This window comes from Oncorhynchus mykiss, chromosome 5, assembly GCF_057628025.1.
Source record: "Oncorhynchus mykiss isolate SJ-2025 chromosome 5, ASM5762802v1, whole genome shotgun sequence".
Classification (NCBI taxonomy): Eukaryota; Metazoa; Chordata; class Actinopteri; order Salmoniformes; family Salmonidae; genus Oncorhynchus; species Oncorhynchus mykiss.
Genome location: NC_143026.1, coordinates 23,699,602 through 23,720,031, shown reverse-complemented (window position 1 = coordinate 23,720,031; position 20,430 = coordinate 23,699,602). Strand labels below are relative to the sequence as shown.

Below are 20,430 nucleotides of genomic sequence, written 5' to 3'. Positions count from 1 at the left end.
ATAGCATCCCTCTCCGTTTGAGTCGGGTGTTTGAGTAGGCAAAACTAGCTAGCTGCATTCACTAGTGAGTGAAAGTGAAAAATAAAATATAACAAAATATAGCTAGCTTTCTCGTTCATGCTTCTCCTTCATTTTTGAAGAAATGAATGTGTTCAAAACTGTTCAACTATTGTCTTTCTCTCTCTTTGAGTCAACTACTCAGCACATTTTATGCACTGCAATGCTAGCTAGCTGTAGCTTATGCTTTCAGTACTAGATTCATACTCTGATCCTTTGATTGGGTGGACATGTTAGTTCCTGCTGTAAGAGGTCTGATAGGTTGGTCCTCCAAAAGTTGTCATAATTACTGTGTAAGACTACGGAAGGAGATGAGAACCACAAGCCTCCTAGGTTTTGTATTGAAGTCAATGTACCCAGAGAAGGACGGAAACTAGCTGTCCTCCGTGCTGTTGAGGCTACTGTAGAACTTCATTGCGAAACAGTATGTTTTAAACAATGATTTGGTGACATGAATATATTTAGCATAGTTCAATCTAAAAACCTTCACTGAGGGGCCTCCACTGATCTTTACTTATACAGCTATATTTTTTCATATAATATTTATTTTCACAACGAATTAAAGATTAAATATAAAGATATTGTACATTTTTCCCCCCCAGCCTAACAATTTCAAGTGATTAGGTGATCCAATAGGCCTATAGCAGTAATCTCAAGGAGTGGAAATGGGGCCAAGAGTACTAATCTGGAGGAAGTGTTTGGAGCTGTTCAAAATAGGATATCATCAGGTCCCAGGTGGAGTAAAAGTAGTTGGTTGACCCTCGAACGGTATAATACATTTGTTCTAATTTCAGAAACAGCATCAGATCTTTGAGCCAAAGAGAGGCTAAAAGAGGATTGATATATTTCCAATCAAATAAGATCCTTCTGCAGGACAACAGGGAGGCAAAGTTAATGGCATCCAGCTGTGTATTGTTCAGAGAACGATTGTTGTTTGGTTTGTTTTAAATATAGTGGACAAATAATCTTTAGTGGACCAGAACATCTGGGTCAAGTCCGCCAAGGGGCCTTTACACCTGTCACATGTATCATCAATATTTGGGTAGAATTTCTGACAATCTGGCCTTACTGAAATGGATATGGTGAAGTATCTTAAACTGTATAAGGCTGAGCCTGACACAAGAGGAGCTTCCATTTAGCCTAAGTAGGCACCATTCCAGACTTCATCAATGATCCCTCCACCAAGTTCCCCTTCCCACTCAGATCGGATTTTATTGAGTGACAGATTATCAAGTGGCATGATTATCTCAAAAATAGGAGATGAGTCCCTTTAGCTAAAAAGGTGTTTTCAAAAGGGCAACCAGACCCGATCCTGGTGATAGAATTGGAAAGGATGGGCTTTGAGTGTGAATAAACTGGCAGATTTGGAAATAGCTAAATTAACTTGAATGGAGTAGATTAAATTTGATAGCGAGGTCTTCGAAATTGTCAAAGGTGCCATCAATATATAGGTAATTAAACTTAGTATGGCCATTCCTCTGCCAAGGAATGGCCATAAAAAGCTGAATGAAAGCTGAATCCAGTTTGTCTGGAAGGAAGAGTTGATTATTACTTATAGGACCTTGAATAGAGAAATCAAAGGATTTAAAATGTTGACGGAATTGAGTCCACATTTTAAGAGTATTGACAACAATTGGATTGGATGTGTAGTGTGAAGCTGAAAGAGGGAGATTGGAGGTGTCTAAGGCTGACAAAGAGGAGGAGAAACTTCTGTTTGACACTAGTCAGTTTCTGGGGTGCGAAGCCAGTAAATATTATTGTGTATATTCGCTGCCCAGTAATAATACAGAAAGTTAAGAAGGGCTAGTCCTCCGTGGGATCTATCTCTCGGGAGGAATGCTTTACGTATGTTTGGATTCCCGCCAAATAAAAAAAAGCTACGCTTATCCACTGAAGTGAAAAAATACTTTGGTAAAAAAAGAGGGAGATATGGTAACAAGCACAGAAATCTGGGCAATACATTCATCTTAATACAATTCACTTTACCAGCTAAAGTAAAATGGAGAATACTCCATCTCTGAAAGTCCAGTTTAAGTGTGCTAATCAGGGGAGTAAATTTCTCATCATGGAGGGAAGACAAGGTATGGGTGATATTGATCCCTAAGAATTTAAAGCTAGACTTTGGACATACAAAATGGAATAGTATCCTGTGGGATTTGTAATGCTAATTCATTAATAGGAAAATATTCACTTTTTGAGAAATTATATTTATAACCTGAAAACACACCAAACCTACGCAGTAGGTCCACTACCTCAGGGACACACACTTCAGGGTCTAAGATATATAAAAGCAAGTCATCTGCATGCAAGGAAACTTTGTGTTCCAGTCCGCATCTGTAGATATCATGTATTGAGGGTGTGACCTTTAGCATAATAGAAAGGGGTTCTATTGCCAGGACAAATAACAGAGGGGACATTGGACATCTCTGGCATGTGGCCCTTGATAATGGGAAATACTGTGAACGAAGGGTGTTTGTAAGTACTGATTCCTTGGGTGATGAGTACAACAGTCGGACCCAGGAAATTAAGTTTGCACCAAAGCCAAATTTTCCCAGTACAGAGAATAAATATTTCCATTCTACCCTGTCAAAATCATTTCTCTGCATTTATTTTTTTAAAGGTATTATTGATTTCAGTAGGACTAACTGTTAAGACACCAGAGGTGTTGTGAATTTGAGGGATCAGCTGTGAGGCAGATTTACACTTGAGTTGATGAGCTAGAAGTAGACCAGTCTTTTCTTCATGTTCGTAAACAAAACCTTGTGCGCGGAGTAAACTGCTGCTCAGCCTTATCTGTGGATAGTAAATTGTACTGAGCTTGAAGATTCAAATAAAATGTTGTTTGTCACATGCGCCAAATACAACAGGTGTAGTAGACCTTACAGTGAAATGCTTACTTACAAGCTGTTAACCCAACAATCAAAATAACAGTAGCGAGGCTATATAGAGGGGGTACCGGTACAGTCAATGTGCAGGGGCACAGGTTAGTTGAGGTAATTGAGGTAATATGTACATGTAGGTAGAGTTAAAGTGACTATGCATGACGCCTGGTATTAAAAACCAATCCCATTCGTTATGTTGATATTCATTATACAGTTGACAGCTTACAGCTTATTCAGAGAAGCTGACACCTTACCAAGATGAACTGCCTCAGGCGTTTGGACTCTGGAGAGCATAGTGCTAGACAGGAACACAAGTCTCACATGTCCCAATTGGGTCACACACACACTTAACACACACCTCCCACAGCCCAGTGTCAATAAAGACGACAGCCGTGTGTCAAAGTCTCCTGACAGACAGAGTAGATTGATTTGACTCCAGCTCAGTGCCCTTCATCAGAATACAGCCCAAGCCCACTGGATGCCCCACCCAGGGCGGTTGGTAACATGGCTTCCCATCAAGGAGCTGCTGTCACCAGTGTGTGTGTATGTGTGTGTGTGTGTGTGTGTGTGTGTGTGTGTGTGTGTGTGTGTGTACAGTGCATTCGGAAAGTATTCAGACCACTTGACTTTTTCCACATTTTGTTATGTTACAGCCTTATTCTAAAATGGATTCAATTGTTTTTTCTCTCTTATCAATCTACACACAATACCCCATAATGACAAAGCAAAAACAAGGTTTTAGAAATTTGTGCAAATGTATTAAAAATAAAAAACTGAAATATATTTACATTAGTATTCAGACCATTTGATCAGTACTTTGTTGAAGCACCTTTGGTAGAGATTACAGCCACGAGTCTTCTTTGGTATGATCCTACAAGCTGTATTTGGGAGAGCATACAGGTCGCAGTGGTGGGTAGTGTATGGGGCTTTGGTGACAAAACAGATGGCACAGTGATAGACTACATCCAGTTTGCTGAGTAGAGTGTTGGGGGCTATTTTGTAAACGGCATCGCCGAAGTCAAAGATCGGTAGGATAGTCAGTTTTACGAGGGTATGTTTGGCAGCATGAGTGAAGGAGGGGGCTTTGTTGTGAAATAGGAATTCTAGATTGAATTTTTCATTGGAGATGCTTAATGTGAGTCTAGACGAAGAGTTTACAGTCTAACCAGACACCTAGGTATTTGTATTGTCCACATATTCTAGGTCAGAACCGTCCAGAGTAGTGATGCTAGTCGGGCGGGAGGGTGCGGGCAGCAATCGGTTGAAGAGCATTTAAAAGCATTTAAAAGCAGTTGGAGGACACGGAAGGAGTGTTGTATGGCGGTGAAGCTCGTTTGGAGGTTTGTTAGCAGTGTCCAAAGAAGGGACAGATGTATACAAAATGGTGTGGTCTGAGTAGAGGTGGATCAGCAGCAAGAGCGACATCATTGATATATACAGTGGGGCAAAAAAGTATTTAGTCAGCCACCAATTGTGCAAGTTCTCCCACGTAAAAAGATGAGAGAGGCCTGTAATTTTCATCATAGGTACACTTCAACTATGACAGACAAAATGAGGAAAAAAATCCAGAAAATTAGATTGTAGGATTTTTTATGAATTTATTTGCAAATGATGGTGGAAAATAATGATTTGGTCAATAACAAAAGTTTATCTCAATACTTTGTTATATACCCTTTGGTGGCAATGACAGAGGTCAAACGTTTTCTGTAAGTCTTCACAAGGTTTTCACACACTGTTGCTGGTATTTTGGCCCATTCCTCTATGCAGATCTCCTCTAGAGCAGTGATGGTTTGGGGCTGTTGCTGGGCAACACGGACTTTCAACTCCCTCCAAAGAGTTTCTATGGGGTTGAGATCTGGAGACTGGCTAGGCCACTCCAGGACTTTGAAATGCTTCTTACGAAGCCACTTCTTCGTTGCCCGGGCGGTGTGTTTGGGATCATTGTCATGCTGAAAGACCCAGCCACGTTTAATCTTCAATGCCCTTGCTGATGGAAGGAGGTTTTCACTCAAAATCTCACGATACATGGCCCCATTCATTCTTTCCTTTACACGGATCAGTCGTCCTGGTCCCTTTGCAGAAAAACAGCCCCAAAGCATGATGTTTCCACCCCCATGATGTTTCCATGCTTCACAGTAGGTATGGTGTTCTTTGGATGCAACTCAGCATTCTTTGTCCTCCAAACACGACGAGTTGAGTTTTTACCAAAAAGTTATATTTTGGTTTCATCTGACCATATGACATTCTCCCAATCTTCTTCTGGATCATCCAAATGCTCTCTAGCAAACTTCAGACGGGCCTGGACATGTACTGGCTTAAGCAGGGGGACACGTCTGGCACTGCAGGATTTGAGTCCCTGGCGGCGTAGTGTGTTACTAATGGTAGGCTTTGTTACTTGGGCCCAGCTCTCTGCAGGTCATTCACTAGGTCCCCCTGTGTGGTTCTGGGATTTTTGCTGACCGTTCTTATGATAATTTTGACCCCACGGGTTTCTTCAAACCAAGCTGCTTACCTATTGCAGATTCAGTCTTCCCAGCCTGCTGCAGGTCTACAATTTTATTTCTGGTGTCCTTTGACAGCTCTTTGGTCTTGGCCATAGTGGAGTTTGGAATGTGACTGTTTGAGGTTGTGGAGAGGTGTCTTTTATACTGATAACAAGTTCAAACAGGTGCCATTAATACAGGTAACAAGTGGAGGACAGAGGAGCCTCTTAAATAAGAAGTTACAGGTCTGTGAGAGCCAGAAATCTTGCTTGTTTGTAGGTGACCAAATACTTATTTTCCACCATAATTTGCAAATAAATTCATAAAAAATCCTACAATGTGATTTTCTGGATTTTTATTTCATATTTGAAGTGTACCTACGATGAAAATTACAGGTTTCTCTCATCTTTTTAAGTGGGAGAACTTGCACAATTGGTGGCTGACTAAATACTTTTTTTGCCCCACTGTATATAGAGAAAAGAGTCGGCACTCGTAATTGAACCCTGTGGCACCCCCATAGAGACTGCCAGAGGTCCGGACAACAGGCCCTCTGATTTGACACACTGAACTCTATCTGAGAAGTAGTTGGTGAACCAGGCGAGGCAGTCATTTGAGAAGCCAAGACTATTGAGTCTGCCGATAAGAATGTGGTGATTGACAGAGTCAAAAGCCTTGGCCAGGTCGATGAAGATGGCTGCACTGTACTGTTTTTTATCGCTGGCGGTTATGATATCATTTAGGACCTTGAGCGTGGCTGAGGTGCACCCATGACCAGCTCGGAACCAGATTGCATAGTGGTGAAGGTACGGTGGGATTCGAAATGGTCGGTGATCTGTTTGTTAACTTAGCTTCGAAGATTTTAGAAAGGCAGGGCAGGATGGATATAGGTTTATAAAAGTTTGGGTCTAGAGTATCACCCCCTTTGAAGAGGAGGATGACCGCGGCAGCTTTCCAATCTTTGGGAATCTCAGACGATACGAAAGAGAGGTTGAACAGGCTAGTAATAGGGGTTGCAACAATTTCAGCAGATCATTTTAGAAAGAGAGGGTCCAGATTGTCTAGGCCAGCTGATTCCATGTATGTTATTACTACATGATTCCATGTATGTTATTTAGTAGTTTTGATGTCTTCACTATTATTCTACAATGTAGAAAATAGTCAAAATAAAGTACAATCCTGGAATGACTGGCACTGTATATACATGGGATGTATATATACATACACACACTTAATATTATTATTATTTTTTAATTTTATGGTTTGGACATAGGCGGCCCCCCAAAAAACACGTAGGCAGCCCACGCAAAACTTGTTTATGCAGATAAAAACATGGTGTGTTAGGGAGACAGTCATCTTGTTTCCATCGGTGGTGTCCAATTCCACCACCTGGAGGTTTCATAACACTCAGATGTAATCACTTCCAAGCCCACCATACATCCCAAACACTATCTGTAATGACATGCCAAAAGCCTGGCTTATCAGACACAAACCATTGTGCAGAAAACCAGTTCAATAAGCTCCCCATCCATGTCGATATGCAGGGACCTTACCTATCGCTTCTCTATCAATGATGCTTATCTCCTTTCCCTCACAAAAATTTGAAAGGAGAATGTTTCCAATTTTACACAGAAATGCAAACGTTATGATACCATCCAGCATTTTCACATTGTGTAGCACTGGTTTTCATCGGGAGAAGTTGTCCTACGCACAGAGGACGTCATCCACACGCAGACGCCTGCTTCTCTCCTCCCTAATCCCCTAAACACAGCTATTCTGGGCGATTCAGTTAAAAGTATCAGCTCGGATCTTCCAGCCCTCCCTCAGCCCCCCAGCCCCCCAGCCCCCACCCCTTTGACGTACCCTTGTATCCTGTCTGTCAGCACTCCTCCTTTCCTTTCGTCCACTACCTCCCACTAATCTCCCTTATTCCACTTCCCTCTATGGGCCAGGGTATCAGGGCCTTAATATCTATATATATATAACAGGTTGATGTGAAATACAACCTCACACACACGCATGCATGCACACACATCCCATAACAGAGTTTTATCTGGATCAAAAAGGTGCTTAGGTGGTGGACGTGGCAGGGCGGTTGACCCGGCTGTAGAGATTTTTTTAAAGCCAATTTCGTGATATTCTACAAATTTCCTCATGGAGTTAAGATACATTTTTTCCGTTTTAAAGCAAATGTCCTGCAATTCTACACATTTTGCCATGGAGCTGAGCTACATTTATGCCATTTTAAAGCTAACAAACTTAAATTCTGTGCCTTTTACCATATCTAATACTGTGTTATTTTGCTCAAAAATAATAACAAAGTCAATACTTCTAAATTCATTGTTTTGGAATTTTCTATTTTCCACGACCGTCTTATATTTTTTATTGATCAAAAGTTTGTCGTCACTTAGAAATGTCCTTGGTTTTTAAAGAACATTTTAAAAAAATACATTAAAATAACATCAAATTGAACCGAAATTAAGTGTAGACATGGTTGATGTTGTAAATGACTACTGTAGTTGGAAACGGTTGATTTTTTATGGAATATCTACATAGGCGTACAGAGACCCATTATCAACAATCATCACTCCTGTGTTCCAATGGCACGTTGTGTTAGCTAATCCAAGTTTATAATTTTAAAAGGCTAATTGATCATTAGAAAACCCTTTTGCAATTATGTTAGTGTAATATTTGTGTTGTGGAGAAATGACCAGGCAGGAGATGGGAGTGCAGTTAGTTTTCGTTTAGTCAAAACCCCTCGTGCTCTACAATTCCCGGCACCCTAGTACGCATGTGCATTTCCTATTTGGTGTAGTAACGTAACACTGCCGTAATACATTACTGCTTAGTAACAGCATAGTAACTAATATAAACAGATGTAGATCCCAGATACTACAGTTAGTACAGCTGAAAACTTTTGTCCTGATTAAAGAAGCGATAAACCTGGCCTTCTTTAGACTAGTTGAGTATCTGGAGCATCAGCACTTGTGTGCTCCATTACAGGCTCAAAATGACCAGAAACAAATAACTTTCTTCTGAAACTCGTCAGTCTACTCTGTCATTATGGGCTATTGTGTGTAGACAGGTGAGAAAAATATATATTATTAATATATATATATTTAATCCATTTTGAACTCAAACAAAATGTGGAATAAATCAAGGGGTATGACAACTTTCTGAAGGCACTGTATATATATAAGGATTATAAAATGATTTCAATGTCAGAAAAATCCCTGCACAACATGTAACATCCAAATCAAATCAAATGTATTTATATAGCCCTTCTTACATCAGCTGATATCTCAAAGTGCTGTACAGAAACCCAGCCAAAAACCCCAAACAGCAAGCAATGCAGGTGTAGAAGCACGGCGATGCAGTGATGCAGTTCTACACAGTGCCAAGTGTATCTGGACCACTGAAGTGTGGTGAATTAATTTGACTAGGAAACAGCATGCAGAATCCTGATTTAGGGAAACTAAAAGCTGTTTACGGAGTAACACCCATAATCTACACACTTCTGCTGTCTGGGCAGAAAACAGAGGGATTAACACCCCATAGTGTGGAGGACAGGAAGGGATTGAGGGAAAGATGTACGTATGGAGGGAGGGAAAGATCCAAAGGACACAGGGGTGGAAGGAGATAGGGAGGGATGGCGGAGTATGCACATGTGTGTGTGTCTGTGTGTGTGAGAGAGATAGAGAGAGACAGATAGAAGCCCATGTGGTAGGTACCTGGCTGTACGTATCTTGAAGCCACTTGAACGTTCAGCAGCAATACAAAAAGGTCATCACTACGCCTGGAATGAAAATACCAATTAAGAGAGTTGGAGTGCATTAAATCTAAAGGTTTGTGCATGACATTAATCATTCATCATCACACTTCCAGTGTGTGTGTGTGTGTGTTCTCCTCAGCTCTCTATGCTTCCTACATTATCTCCACCTGTATCATGAGTCAACTAATTAAGCCTGTATTTCCATTAAATTAGAAGGCGGCTGACTTCTTCTTCTTTCTCATGGAGTAACAGGAAGTCACATTCATTAGTGTGTGTGTGAAGCCCTATTCTGGCGGGATTAGTTTTACTGGGGGAAGTTGGGTGCACGAGCACAAAACACCACATCCTTCATTTTAGTTTTGTGCGAATCTGCCATGTCAGTAATTTTCACATGGCGGGAGAGTAATAATTCCAGCCAGAATAACCTACTGTTTTTCTGCTGACTTGAAGGTCCTCTGATAATACTTATCCTGTGCAAATTTTCATCCCTGTGTTTTGAGGGGTATAACAGTATTTAACAGGTGCTGCTCAGAGTTTGGTAAGAACATGGGAACAAATTGATGCTTAAAACAAAGTGCTAATGCACTTGGCCTACAGATGAATGATATGTTTTCTCATATTATCTTTCCCCTTGCTTATTTCTCTTTTAAAACATTAAGAGGATAATATTGTACCAAATACATCAGTTAATTAAATGTCTGCATACAGTTAATGGGTATTATTGATATTATTTTGACTTTCTCCAAACTGAAAGCCAATATAAGGCTATGCCTAGACAAGTTGAAATATCTTCACACTTAGAACAGCCTCCAGGCATAATGGTACATTTTATATGAGAAAAATATATAACAGGAGGCAGTTTGTTAAAACTAATCCCATCAGACCATCCTCTGGAAAAACAGACATGCTGGGGTAACAATTACATAACCAACATTCTAGTAACACAAGTAGGTTGTGGATAGGGCTTATGACTCTTCATTAGGGGCCAGGCATGATGTTACTGCTGCTGATACCTTGATTTGGAGGGAACATGTTCTTCACAGGAGTTAAGAAAAATAAGTGTGTCACTTTTAATGGAGTTACTCAACTGTAGGCCCACTTGGTGTTCATTTATATATACACACACACATTGTGTACATTTGTGTGATATGTTGAAGTTGTTACTATGGAGACAACACTTAAAAAATGAATTTCCTAATGTTTGGATTTCGAAACAGTCAAGAGCTGGAAAGCAATGCTTGGCAGAGTTTCCAAACAACACAATAACTGCAAACATTTTGCCCACAATCTCTACAGCCATACTCGTCATGACCCCTGCTGGTCTGTATGTGGAAGTATTTATTGACAGTAAATTGAGTGCAGTAGTATTTACATTTCTACAGCATAACATGTTTTGACTGATAATCGATACCATCACATATTTTTGAGAACACAAACCTCTGCGATACTTGGATTTTTTTTATTCAACCAGAGATAGAGTTATTTCCAAATACTCGACCTATTCAAACTCCAAACCACGAGTGGCGCTCTCAGCCAGCTGTGGCATCTTGTACCGTGGACGATAGAATGACGTTGGTTGAAAAAATGGCGTCCACGGTGGATTGTAAACACATCAACTGTACCAATTGTAACTTTCTTTATTATCAACAAAACATGTAGTCGGGTGTGTCAGCAATGCATGGTGGTTACAAGATGTTTATGTTCAACTTTCAGGTTGATATTCTTGGCGGAGAGAAACGAGGGCGTTCGTCCAAGCGAAGAAAACAAACGAATCGGTAAGACCATTCACAGCTAACGTTAGCAATATGTTAGCAGATAGCTAACGCTAGCGTACCATATCAATGAATGGAGCAAACTCTCATTGGAACTTAACATACGGGTGTCATCCTAGTTTGTCCTTATGCCGTTGGTAATTTGAGACAATACCTACAGCAAAATTCGGTCTGTGCGTGGCTCTCACGGTTTGTTCACACCTGAATCATGCGTATTGCGTACATGGTGTTCGCGCATGCGTCAGGTAAATGAAAATGACAGTTTATTCAACATTCTGTTGAATAAAGCCCACCAGACTTTATGGTGATAACTAGGCTAGCTTTTCCATAGTACCTAGACCTACCCTAGCCCTTGATCATGACTCTCTGTTCCATAACATTACACATGCCATTGGATGAATGCGTCTACTGTATACTCTGTCTGAACATTAACATACATCGCTTGCAGTACGGTTTTGGAAGCATTAGGCCCTTATCTTTCATATCAGCTCCAGCTCAACATTCAACACAATAGTGCACACTAAGCTAAGGACCCTGGGACTAAACACCTCCCTCTGCAACTGGATCCTGGTAAAAACACATGCCATGCCTATCCTCAACATGGGGGCCCCTCGGGGTGCATGCTTAGTCCACTACTGTACTCCTTGTTCGCTCCTTGAAGACACATACCAAAGCACGCAACAGGCTGACCAATACAAGGGTTGAAAAATGTCAAGTTCAATTCGTAACTAAGTTCTTTTTTTAAATTCCAATTGGAAAGATTTAACCATTTGCAATTATATCTACTTATGATAAGGTAAAAGGTTTATGTTTCGGTCTCTATATGACATGGTAAATACGTTACTGTTCAAAAGGTTGGGGTCACTTAGAAATGTCCTTGTTTTTGAAAGAAAAGCAAAAAAAAAGTCCATTCAAATAACATCAAATTGATCAGAAATACAGTGTATACACTGTTAATGTTGTAAATGACTGTTGTAGCTGGAAACTTCTGATTTACATTTTTTTGTTGAATGTCTAATTAGGTAGGTGTGCCCATTATCAGCAGCCATCACTCCTGTGCTCCAATGGCACGTTGTGTTAGCTAATCCAAGCTTATCATTTAAAAGGCTAATTGATCATTAGAAAACCCTTTTGCAATTATGTTAGCACAACTGAAAACTGTTGTGCTGATTTTAAAGAAGCAATAAAACTGTCCTTTAGACTAGTTGAGTATCTGAGGCATCAGCATTTGTGGGTTCGATTGCAAGCTAAAAATGTCCAGAAACAAAGAACTTTCTTCTGAAACTCGTCAGTCTATTCCTGTTCTGAGAAATGAAGGCTATTCCATGCGAGAAATTGCCAAGAAACTGAATTTCTCATACAATGCTGTGTACTACTCCCTTCACATAATAGTGCAAACTGGCTCAAACCAGAATAGAAAGAGTGGCAGGCACCGGTGCACAACTGAGCAAGATTTGAAGTACATTAGAGTCTAGTTTGAGAAACAGACGCCTCACAAGTCCTCAACTGGCAGCTTCATTAAATAGTACCATGCAAAACACCTGGCTTAACGTCAACAGTGAAGAGGCGACTCCGGGATGCTGGCCTTCTACTCAGAGTTCCTCTGTCCAGTGTCTGTGTTCTTTTGGCCATCTTAATCTTTTCTTTTTATTGGCCAGTCTGAGATGAGGCTTTTTCTTTTCAACTCTGCCTAGAAGGCCGCATCCCGGAGTCACCTCCAAACACACCAAGTCCAAACACACCAAGAAAGTTGTGAAGAGGGCACGACAATGCCTTTCTCCCTCAGGAGACTGAAAAGATTTGGCATGGGTACCCAGATCCTCAAAAAGTTCTACAGCTGCACCATCGAGAGCGTCCTGACCCGTTGCGTCACCGCATGACCGGTACATCACTGGGGCCAAGCTTTCTGCCATCCAGTACCTATATATTAGGCGGTGTCAAAAAATTGTCAGATTCCAGTCACCCAAGTCATAGACTGTTCTCTCTTCTAGGGCATGGCAAGTGGTACCGCAGCACCACGTTTAGGTTCAAAAGGCTCCTTAACAGCTTCTAAGACATTGACTTGGTACCAGTACCCCATTTTTAAAGTTTATTCAGTAAATATTTTCTTAACTCTATTTTCTTAAAACTGCATTGTTGGTTAAGAGCTCGTAAGTATTTTACGGTAAGGTCTAGACCTATTGTATTCGGCGCATGTGTCGAGAAATCATTTACATTTTTATGAAAGGTGAAATTGATACACACCTTGATAGGGTTAATGTTCCCACATGGCCATATCTCCATGTTACAGCGCATTTTTACGGAAAACAGACGGCAGACGGGGCGATACCTGTGCTAATTAGCTATCTAGTATGCCCCGAACACCTTTGTGTAGGCATAACTCGGGAAGGGTAGCGGAAGTGTAGTTTTGTCAGATGGAGATACCCGTAGCTGTATGGATCTGCCAAAACTGCTACAGTAAGTGTATCTGTTTTTCTTTTTAGGATTCTTTCTCGCTGATGAAAGATAAGGGCATTATGTTTCGAAAGCCGTATCGTAAGCGATGGTTGACGTTTCTAAACATTAAAACACAGTATAGGAATTGTAGTTCACATGAAGCAGTCGTGGGCGAAGCTAATGGCCGAGATCTGTAGGGAGAAGGCAGAATGCTGCCTAGAGTTTGAGAGCTGGCCTATCCTTTAATGCATACCAATATAACAAATAATAATGCTAGCATATTATGGTTATAACAATCACTTTACACGTTGTAACCCTGTGTGTCAATGACAGCCAGAAGTATGGCGACAAATGGAGAGAAGGCGAGTGGAGGAGAGGAGGGGTCGGATTCCGAGGTGGCTGAGCTTCGCCAGAAAGTAGAGTCGCTAAAGCAAGAACTGAAAAGCTGCACAAAAGAACTGACCAAATTACAGAAACAACTGACCAAGTCTGAGAGTCTTCAGAAAAGCACAGAAGGCTACAATGAAGACTTGAGGAAACAGGTAGCTACCAAGAACAATCTAGCCATCATTAAATAAGTATATGATATGCACAAATGAGTGAATTTACAACTTACGGTGCTACTTTTTTCCTTAACATGATTTGATACAATAGGTCAACAAGCTTAGTGCAGAGATTCATGAACGAAAGAAAAAGGCGAAAGAGAGAGCTGAAGCTGAGACACAGACAGAGGAATATACCTGGTCAGAAACTGGTGAGCAATCTAACCACCACCAATTCCCAGGACCAGCAGTTTGGGATTGATCCAAATGAATAATTTGATTTTATTTTGCTCCACTTACAGATACATTGATACTTCTGTGTTATTTGCAGATTATTACAACTACTACTATGGAGGAGGCTACTACCAGGGTGATGGTGTGACTACAGACACCCAGGTGACAGTGACACCTGAGGGGCAGGAAGCCACTGATGCCGCAGAGATGACAGCTGCAGAATCAACCACTGACACAGCTACAGACATGACGACAGATAACGCCACAGCGATGATTACAGAGGTGTCTGTAGAGGGTGGTATTGCTGCCGCTCAACCAGAGGCGAGTTTGATTACCGTCCCTCCACTCAATCTAGTCTGACTGAGGACAGTGAGGTGTCTCGTCTTCCAAAAGACTACCTTTTTTTTGTGCTGATCTTCCTAACACGTGACAACAATCACTCCTTCATGGGCCATGGCTAAAGAAGACTATTAGAAACATGATCATGATGTCTATTTGGAAGAGCACAAGAAATACTAGAAGATCGATGACCGACACAGTGCAAAAATAGTTTGGGAACTTTCTTTCTTTACTTGTGTTTGTTCCAGCAGGAAGTGGATACGGGCTCCATAGCAGACATGCTGAGAGCCACAGCTGAGCAGGCCATGACACAGACTGGCTTTGTGTTTGATGAGACCACAGGGATGTACTACGACCACAGCACTGGCTTTTACTACGACTCGGTACTAAACCACCCACACACACGATCACTATGTCATTATTTAACACTCTTTTTAATTGTGTCACTGTCTCCCTCCCCTAGGCCAGTCAGTTGTACTATGATAACAACACAGGCATGTACTACTACTACGATGCAGAGAGTGGCAAGTACCAGTTCCACTCCAGGATAGAGGTTCCTACTGTACAGCCTGTCTCAGAGACCAGCCAGGTGAAAAAGAGCCTAGACAAGAAAGGAAGGAAGTGGAAGAAAGTTCCAGAGAGAACCGCCCGTCAGGATGATAAGGTGGGTGACCGTTCCAGAGATGAACCAGAAACACTACAAGAGAATTACAGCAAATTCATAATAAAAAAAAGATTAAGAAGGGATAATTTATGTGTTAACTAGCTAAACATTTCTCATTGTTGTATACAACTGACCTGTTATCCTTACTGTTTTTGATTTGTGCTGACATGACGCTCCTGAAGCATCTCACCTTCAGTAGTTTAGAGATTGTAATTGACTTCTTAGGATCCATTTGAACCATGATCTATGTGGTCTCAGTTGTCAAATACTTGCAGGGGTGATTTTAGACTTTCTGCAGCAGCTATAGTTTTGTTTTGGAGTCTGATACATTTTTGTCAAGTACAGGGGTTTGGCTATTGCTTGCAGCTGCTGTTTAGTTGACTGAATGCTATTCCTCTGGTCATAGGTAGAAGACGTGACTAACTCACTGGCTAACATGAAGATTTCCTATTTCTGGAACTCAGCTTCCCGTAGAGGTACACGTCTCACATAGATACTTAGAACAATTATTTCACAGCAGAAAGACCCCCATGCAGACATGAGGTATAGCCAACACAGCTTTGGTGCAAAAAAAAGTCAGGTTTCAGAGCTCAGGGATTTGGCTGCTTAGTCTGGTCAAGAGTACGTTTTTGAGGATCACTTTCAATGTATTGCAGCTTGAGTCAATACATTGACTTTGCTGTGATGCAGTACAGGCCTACTGTCTTTGAGAACTGAGACCCATATCCAAAAAGGACCACAAAACAATACAGGGAGGTTTTGATGCAGAGAGCTCACTGTCCAAATTCATAGAAAGCCTCTTGTGTCCTGTGTCTGCCAAGGGAGTTTTCTGGAGATGCTTCAGGTGCATCCTCCCCTCTGATTTATTGCCTGTCTGCCGACAGGGCCTTGTAAAGGAGGAGCTGGACCTTGATGAGTGGATGGAGCGGCGAATCCCGAAGAGGGGCACAGGCTCGCGCAGGCATAGGGGCCGGTCTCTTACTCCAGACACTCCTCTGCAAAAAAACCGCTCCTTGAAGACTCGCCAGGCGAAGAGTGCCGAACGCTCGTTGAAGAGGAAGAAGAGGAAGGACGGGTTGCGCTCCGATGATGCGAGCAGCTCAAGGAGGAAGAAGAAGAAGGCTAAATCAGATAAACTCATCAAGAAAAAGAAGAAGGCTAAAGCAGCGTCTGCGTCGCAGAGTGATGACTCGAGTGGGAACAATGATCCTGAGGAGGGGGAGATCACGGAGTCGGAGAGAGAATGGAAGTCTACCTCTTCCTCCCCTCCTCCCACCAAATACAGCTCAGAGTCAGAGATAGAGAGTCAGGAAGGTGAGAGGCGAGGACGGACACAGTTTAGAGTTATTTAGCCTGTCAGCTTTCTATGCACTTTTCGCTGGGGTTTCTTTAAAGGAGAAGGCAGAATGAAACAAAGCACTGTGTCAAAAGTCTAACATCACCTGATATTTGTTCATCTGTTTTCCTAAATGTTTCCTGTAGTTAAAATATTGCTCAGCAGAATTGTCATGTCAGTGTATGTGATATTGTGTGTATGTGTGTCCCCAGTTGCTGAGAAGGTATGGCCACCCTGTGTGAGGGTGACAGTGGTCAGATCTCCAGTGTTACAGACAGGAACACTCTTCATCATCACAGCTGACTCTCCAGCCACCATTGGCAGGTCAGTACAGTGCTGTAGACTCTGGCCCATGCGTGGTCAGTTTGAATGGCCAATGCATGGTCAGTTTGTCTATTTAACCACCAGGGGGAATGAGAGCTCAGATCATTATTTCTGAAATTAAGTTTAAACTACCTGTGGCATTTTGAGGTACTGTTTTCACATAAGTCTATCTTTTCAGGGAGAAGGATATGAACCATGCCATTAGCATATCTGAAATGGGAGTCAGTAAGGTATAACAACTTATTTCATTTATTTGTTAGATTCTGCAGGCCATCAAATTAAATCATAATGGTATTGATGGGTTCTATATATTTAATTTAAATCCCAGCTCCATGCAGAGGTGTACTTTGACCAGGACCAACAGTGCTACATGCTAGTGGACCAGGGAAGTCAGAACGGAACTGTCCTCAATGGCAACCGAATCCTACAGGTGGGTCAGACACGCACTCACTCACACACCTTGGTTGGAAAGTGAAGTAGTAACAGGATTGTTTTCCCTCCCATCAGCCCAACGCTAAGTGTGACCCTTGCCCTCTGACCCATGGGGATGAGGTGAAGATGGGAGAGACTGTTCTGTCCTTCCACATCCACGCAGGGACAGACACCTGTGACGGCTGTGAACCTGGACAGGTCATGGCTCACCTCAGCAAACACCAGAGGAACCAACCACTACAGACCGGTAGAGAACAACCTGATTAATTTGCGGACACTCGTGTGTTGCATCCGTCTTTGTATGTTGTCTGTATAAGACCGAACACTAATGCAATGCTCACACACCTAGCTACCCATGCCACACACACGGCCCAGTCTCTAACTAGCCAGATGTGTTGTTCCTCAGGTCCAGCTCCAACCAAAGAGGACAAGGAGCTGCTCCGACAGAAAGAACTGAAACAGATGAAGGTTAAATATGGCCTGAAGGTAAGTGACTGGTTCTCCACCACCACTACAACTTCATCTGTTGTCCCCGTCTGCTGTTTTATTACTGCTCAATAAGGTCCATTGGTAATCCTTTGTTGGAAATGTCCTTGTCAATCAGATCTCCACCTAGCTTCTCTGTGTATACAAAGATGTTATCTGACAGAAGTTTTCATCCAATTAAACTGTTCTGTTTTTGCTCAAGCAAGTCTTGTTGAAATGTAAGTTACTAGAGACTGAGCAGTCCCATAGTTTACCTTCTTTCCTTGTCGCTAACAGCAGTGAGTATATTACTTTGTTTAGTAAGTGTCTCCTTTGTCTCCCTCTGTTCCAACAGAGCGCTGAGTATGAGGAGGATAAAGCCCTGAGGAACACCAGGTATGTGGACCGGGCCGAGTCTCGCCGTCAGACGGTGGGCAGCGAGGGAGTCTTTCAACGGGATGACGCACCCGCCTCTGTACACGTGTACGTAGCCATCTGATTGGTTGAGTCATTGCAAGTGTGTATGTGCCACGTATGCACATGTATGTAGTAAGAACTAGTGGTTCCCACGTCCTAGACTGATCTGAAGTTGTCTTGTCTCGATTTTGTACTTGTTTCCCTCCTTGTCCAGTGAGATCAGTGAAGTCAACAAGGGAAGGAAGATGTTGGAGAAGATGGGCTGGAAGAAAGGAGAAGGCCTGGGCAAAGATGGAGCTGGAATGAAAGACCCGGTAATCTTAACATTTCCCCCTTTCTGTTGGAGTTCTCCTAGTATTCCCAGTGTTCAGAGATGGGAGTTTTTCTGTAGTATTTAACTAGGGATTAATGAATAGTTATAGTTTTAAGTTGACCGAACTTCACACCAGTATACTCCACCTGTTGTGATTTCATCCCAGTTCTTTCTCACTTTGCTCACACATCTGATCTGATATTTCCTACCATTCTGGTTTTCCCGTAGATCCAGTTGAAGGTCCGGAAGTCCCAGTCAGGCTTTGGGGCAGGAGCTGTTGTGTCGGTGGACGAGGCTGGGACTCTGAGTAGGACCAAGACCCAGAGGAACTGGGAGAAGGCCAGGGAGCGGTTTAATGACACATGCCAGACAGAGACACCCACAGTAAAGAAGGAGCAGAGCCCAGCACCCAAACCCTGGGTTAAAGGAGAAGTGGCTGAGTGACATCCAATGTTTCTAGTCTATATCTCAGAAAGGCCAGTCACCCTATCCACCATGGAGAAGTGGGTAATTGACTGCAGACAGACACACAGGGTGGTCTAATTGCATTATCTTTACTGACTGAATCCACTTCTTGGAATGAGGGTGGAGTGAGTATGGTGCTGGTACTCAGATTTTATTCCAACCGCAATAAAGTGGCATAGCGCCATCTGTCCAGTCATTCAGAACTGTGCAGTGTGAACATTAAATGTGTGGGTTTTTTATTTTATATTTATTTAACTAGGCAAGTCAGTTAAGAACAAATTCTTATTTTCAATGACTGCCTAGGAACGGTGGGCTTAAGTACGCAGAACGACAGCTGTTTACCTTGTCAGCTCGGGGATTCAATCTAGCAACCTTTCGATTACTAGTCCAACTCAAACCACTAGGCTACCTGCTGCCCAAGAGAGGGATGGCGCAGAAGCAGAATTGGGTTCTGCATAATTTAATATGCTAAAGAACCTTGTTCCTGCAAATGTGTGACATGTCTTACTCTTGAAGAAAAACGAATGTAAAGCAACAGTTTTTTGAGCAGCCTGTGATATCCACCGAGACTGTACAATCATACTTAAAATGTTGTTTTGATTTTGTCTGCAGTACAAAAGGTAATTATTTTAGGCCTTTATTTAATTTGACATTACATTAAATAAAGAAAGTGAATCAACTCCTTATTTCAGGAGGTGAAGAGCATGCTAGCTAGATAGCTAATATAAAACGCACGTGCACTTTTCCATGGCCATAACAAGCACCAACTTCAAATCCGGCGGCACTAGGACTGCATGGACATACTTCGGTTGCACGCCTAGAAGCGGACCCGAAAAAGTTCCTCTGAAGTCTAACTGACTTCAAAATCGGTCATTTCTCCGGTCCCTGGCCATCCATTCCTCAACTCGATGGAGACAACGACCGAGAACCGCGGATGCAGTTTCGCGCTTTTCTAGACCGAAATTAATAATCTCAAAGTTTTACCACTCGCAAAGGACATAACCCAGGTTCAAGAAATGAGTCGGATTTCGACAGTAGAAAGTGAATTATCCAATGGACCGCAAAAGGTAAGGCAATTTGAGTTATTAATGAGGAAGAGAACACTGTAGTACAAGTACACTATTCCAACACTACAATTTGATTAGGCCATTTTTATCATGCGATTTCAATCCATGACTAGGGATTTTTATACAGGCCTATCACGAATTGCCCTTGATAAGAAACTGCTGATATGACCTAGACATTAATTTGGTGAGTTTACGTATAGTATTTTATCTACTGTTATTTAGCCTATTTACTATAGGCATCCATATGCATAATTTACTTAGACAAGCTCTATATGACTAGACTGACGAATTCATCTGTCATGATGGGAAGAATTGTTCCCCTTGGCCTGATTTGGTGTTATACACTGTAGCCTATGAGAAGAGCTTTGCAGGAGATTGCAGTTTAACTAATTATTGGGGCAGAGTGGACCCTTAGGCTCAGGTTATAGGGTGG

General features: G+C 42.0%; 2 protein-coding genes across 6 annotated transcripts in view; both read left to right on the top strand.

Moving 5' to 3' along the window:
• The first annotated feature begins 10,409 nt into the window (after positions 1–10,409).
• aggf1 (angiogenic factor with G-patch and FHA domains 1) lies at positions 10,410–19,154 on the top strand. Of its 5 annotated transcripts, none has more exons than XM_021602149.3 (16): positions 10,410–10,818; positions 10,905–10,966; positions 13,733–13,941; positions 14,054–14,153; positions 14,273–14,496; positions 14,766–14,897; positions 14,978–15,178; positions 16,063–16,492; positions 16,727–16,838; positions 17,017–17,068; positions 17,167–17,268; positions 17,346–17,517; positions 17,677–17,756; positions 18,091–18,218; positions 18,367–18,466; positions 18,694–19,154. In XM_021602149.3, exons 3-16 carry the CDS (start codon positions 13,741–13,743, stop codon positions 18,907–18,909), a joined length of 2,250 nt encoding a protein of 749 aa, XP_021457824.2. In that variant the 5' UTR covers positions 10,410–10,818; positions 10,905–10,966; positions 13,733–13,740; the 3' UTR covers positions 18,910–19,154. The 5 variants fall into 5 exon arrangements, with proteins under 5 accessions (XP_021457824.2, XP_090090343.1, XP_021457823.2 ...); XM_090234217.1 differs by lacking the exon at positions 16,063–16,492 and adding an exon at positions 15,585–15,654 and having other exon boundaries at positions 10,734–10,818; XM_021602148.3 differs by having other exon boundaries at positions 10,752–10,966.
• A 559-nt stretch (positions 19,155–19,713) lies between these two features.
• pde8b (phosphodiesterase 8B) overlaps positions 19,714–20,430 on the top strand; it is a 106,979-nt gene continuing 106,262 nt past the window's right edge. Inside the window, exon 1 of the mRNA XM_036977078.2 lies at positions 19,714–19,997. Coding sequence (XP_036832973.2) covers positions 19,947–19,997 — 51 coding nt within the window. The 5' untranslated portion in view covers positions 19,714–19,946. The remainder of the gene's footprint in view (positions 19,998–20,430) is intronic.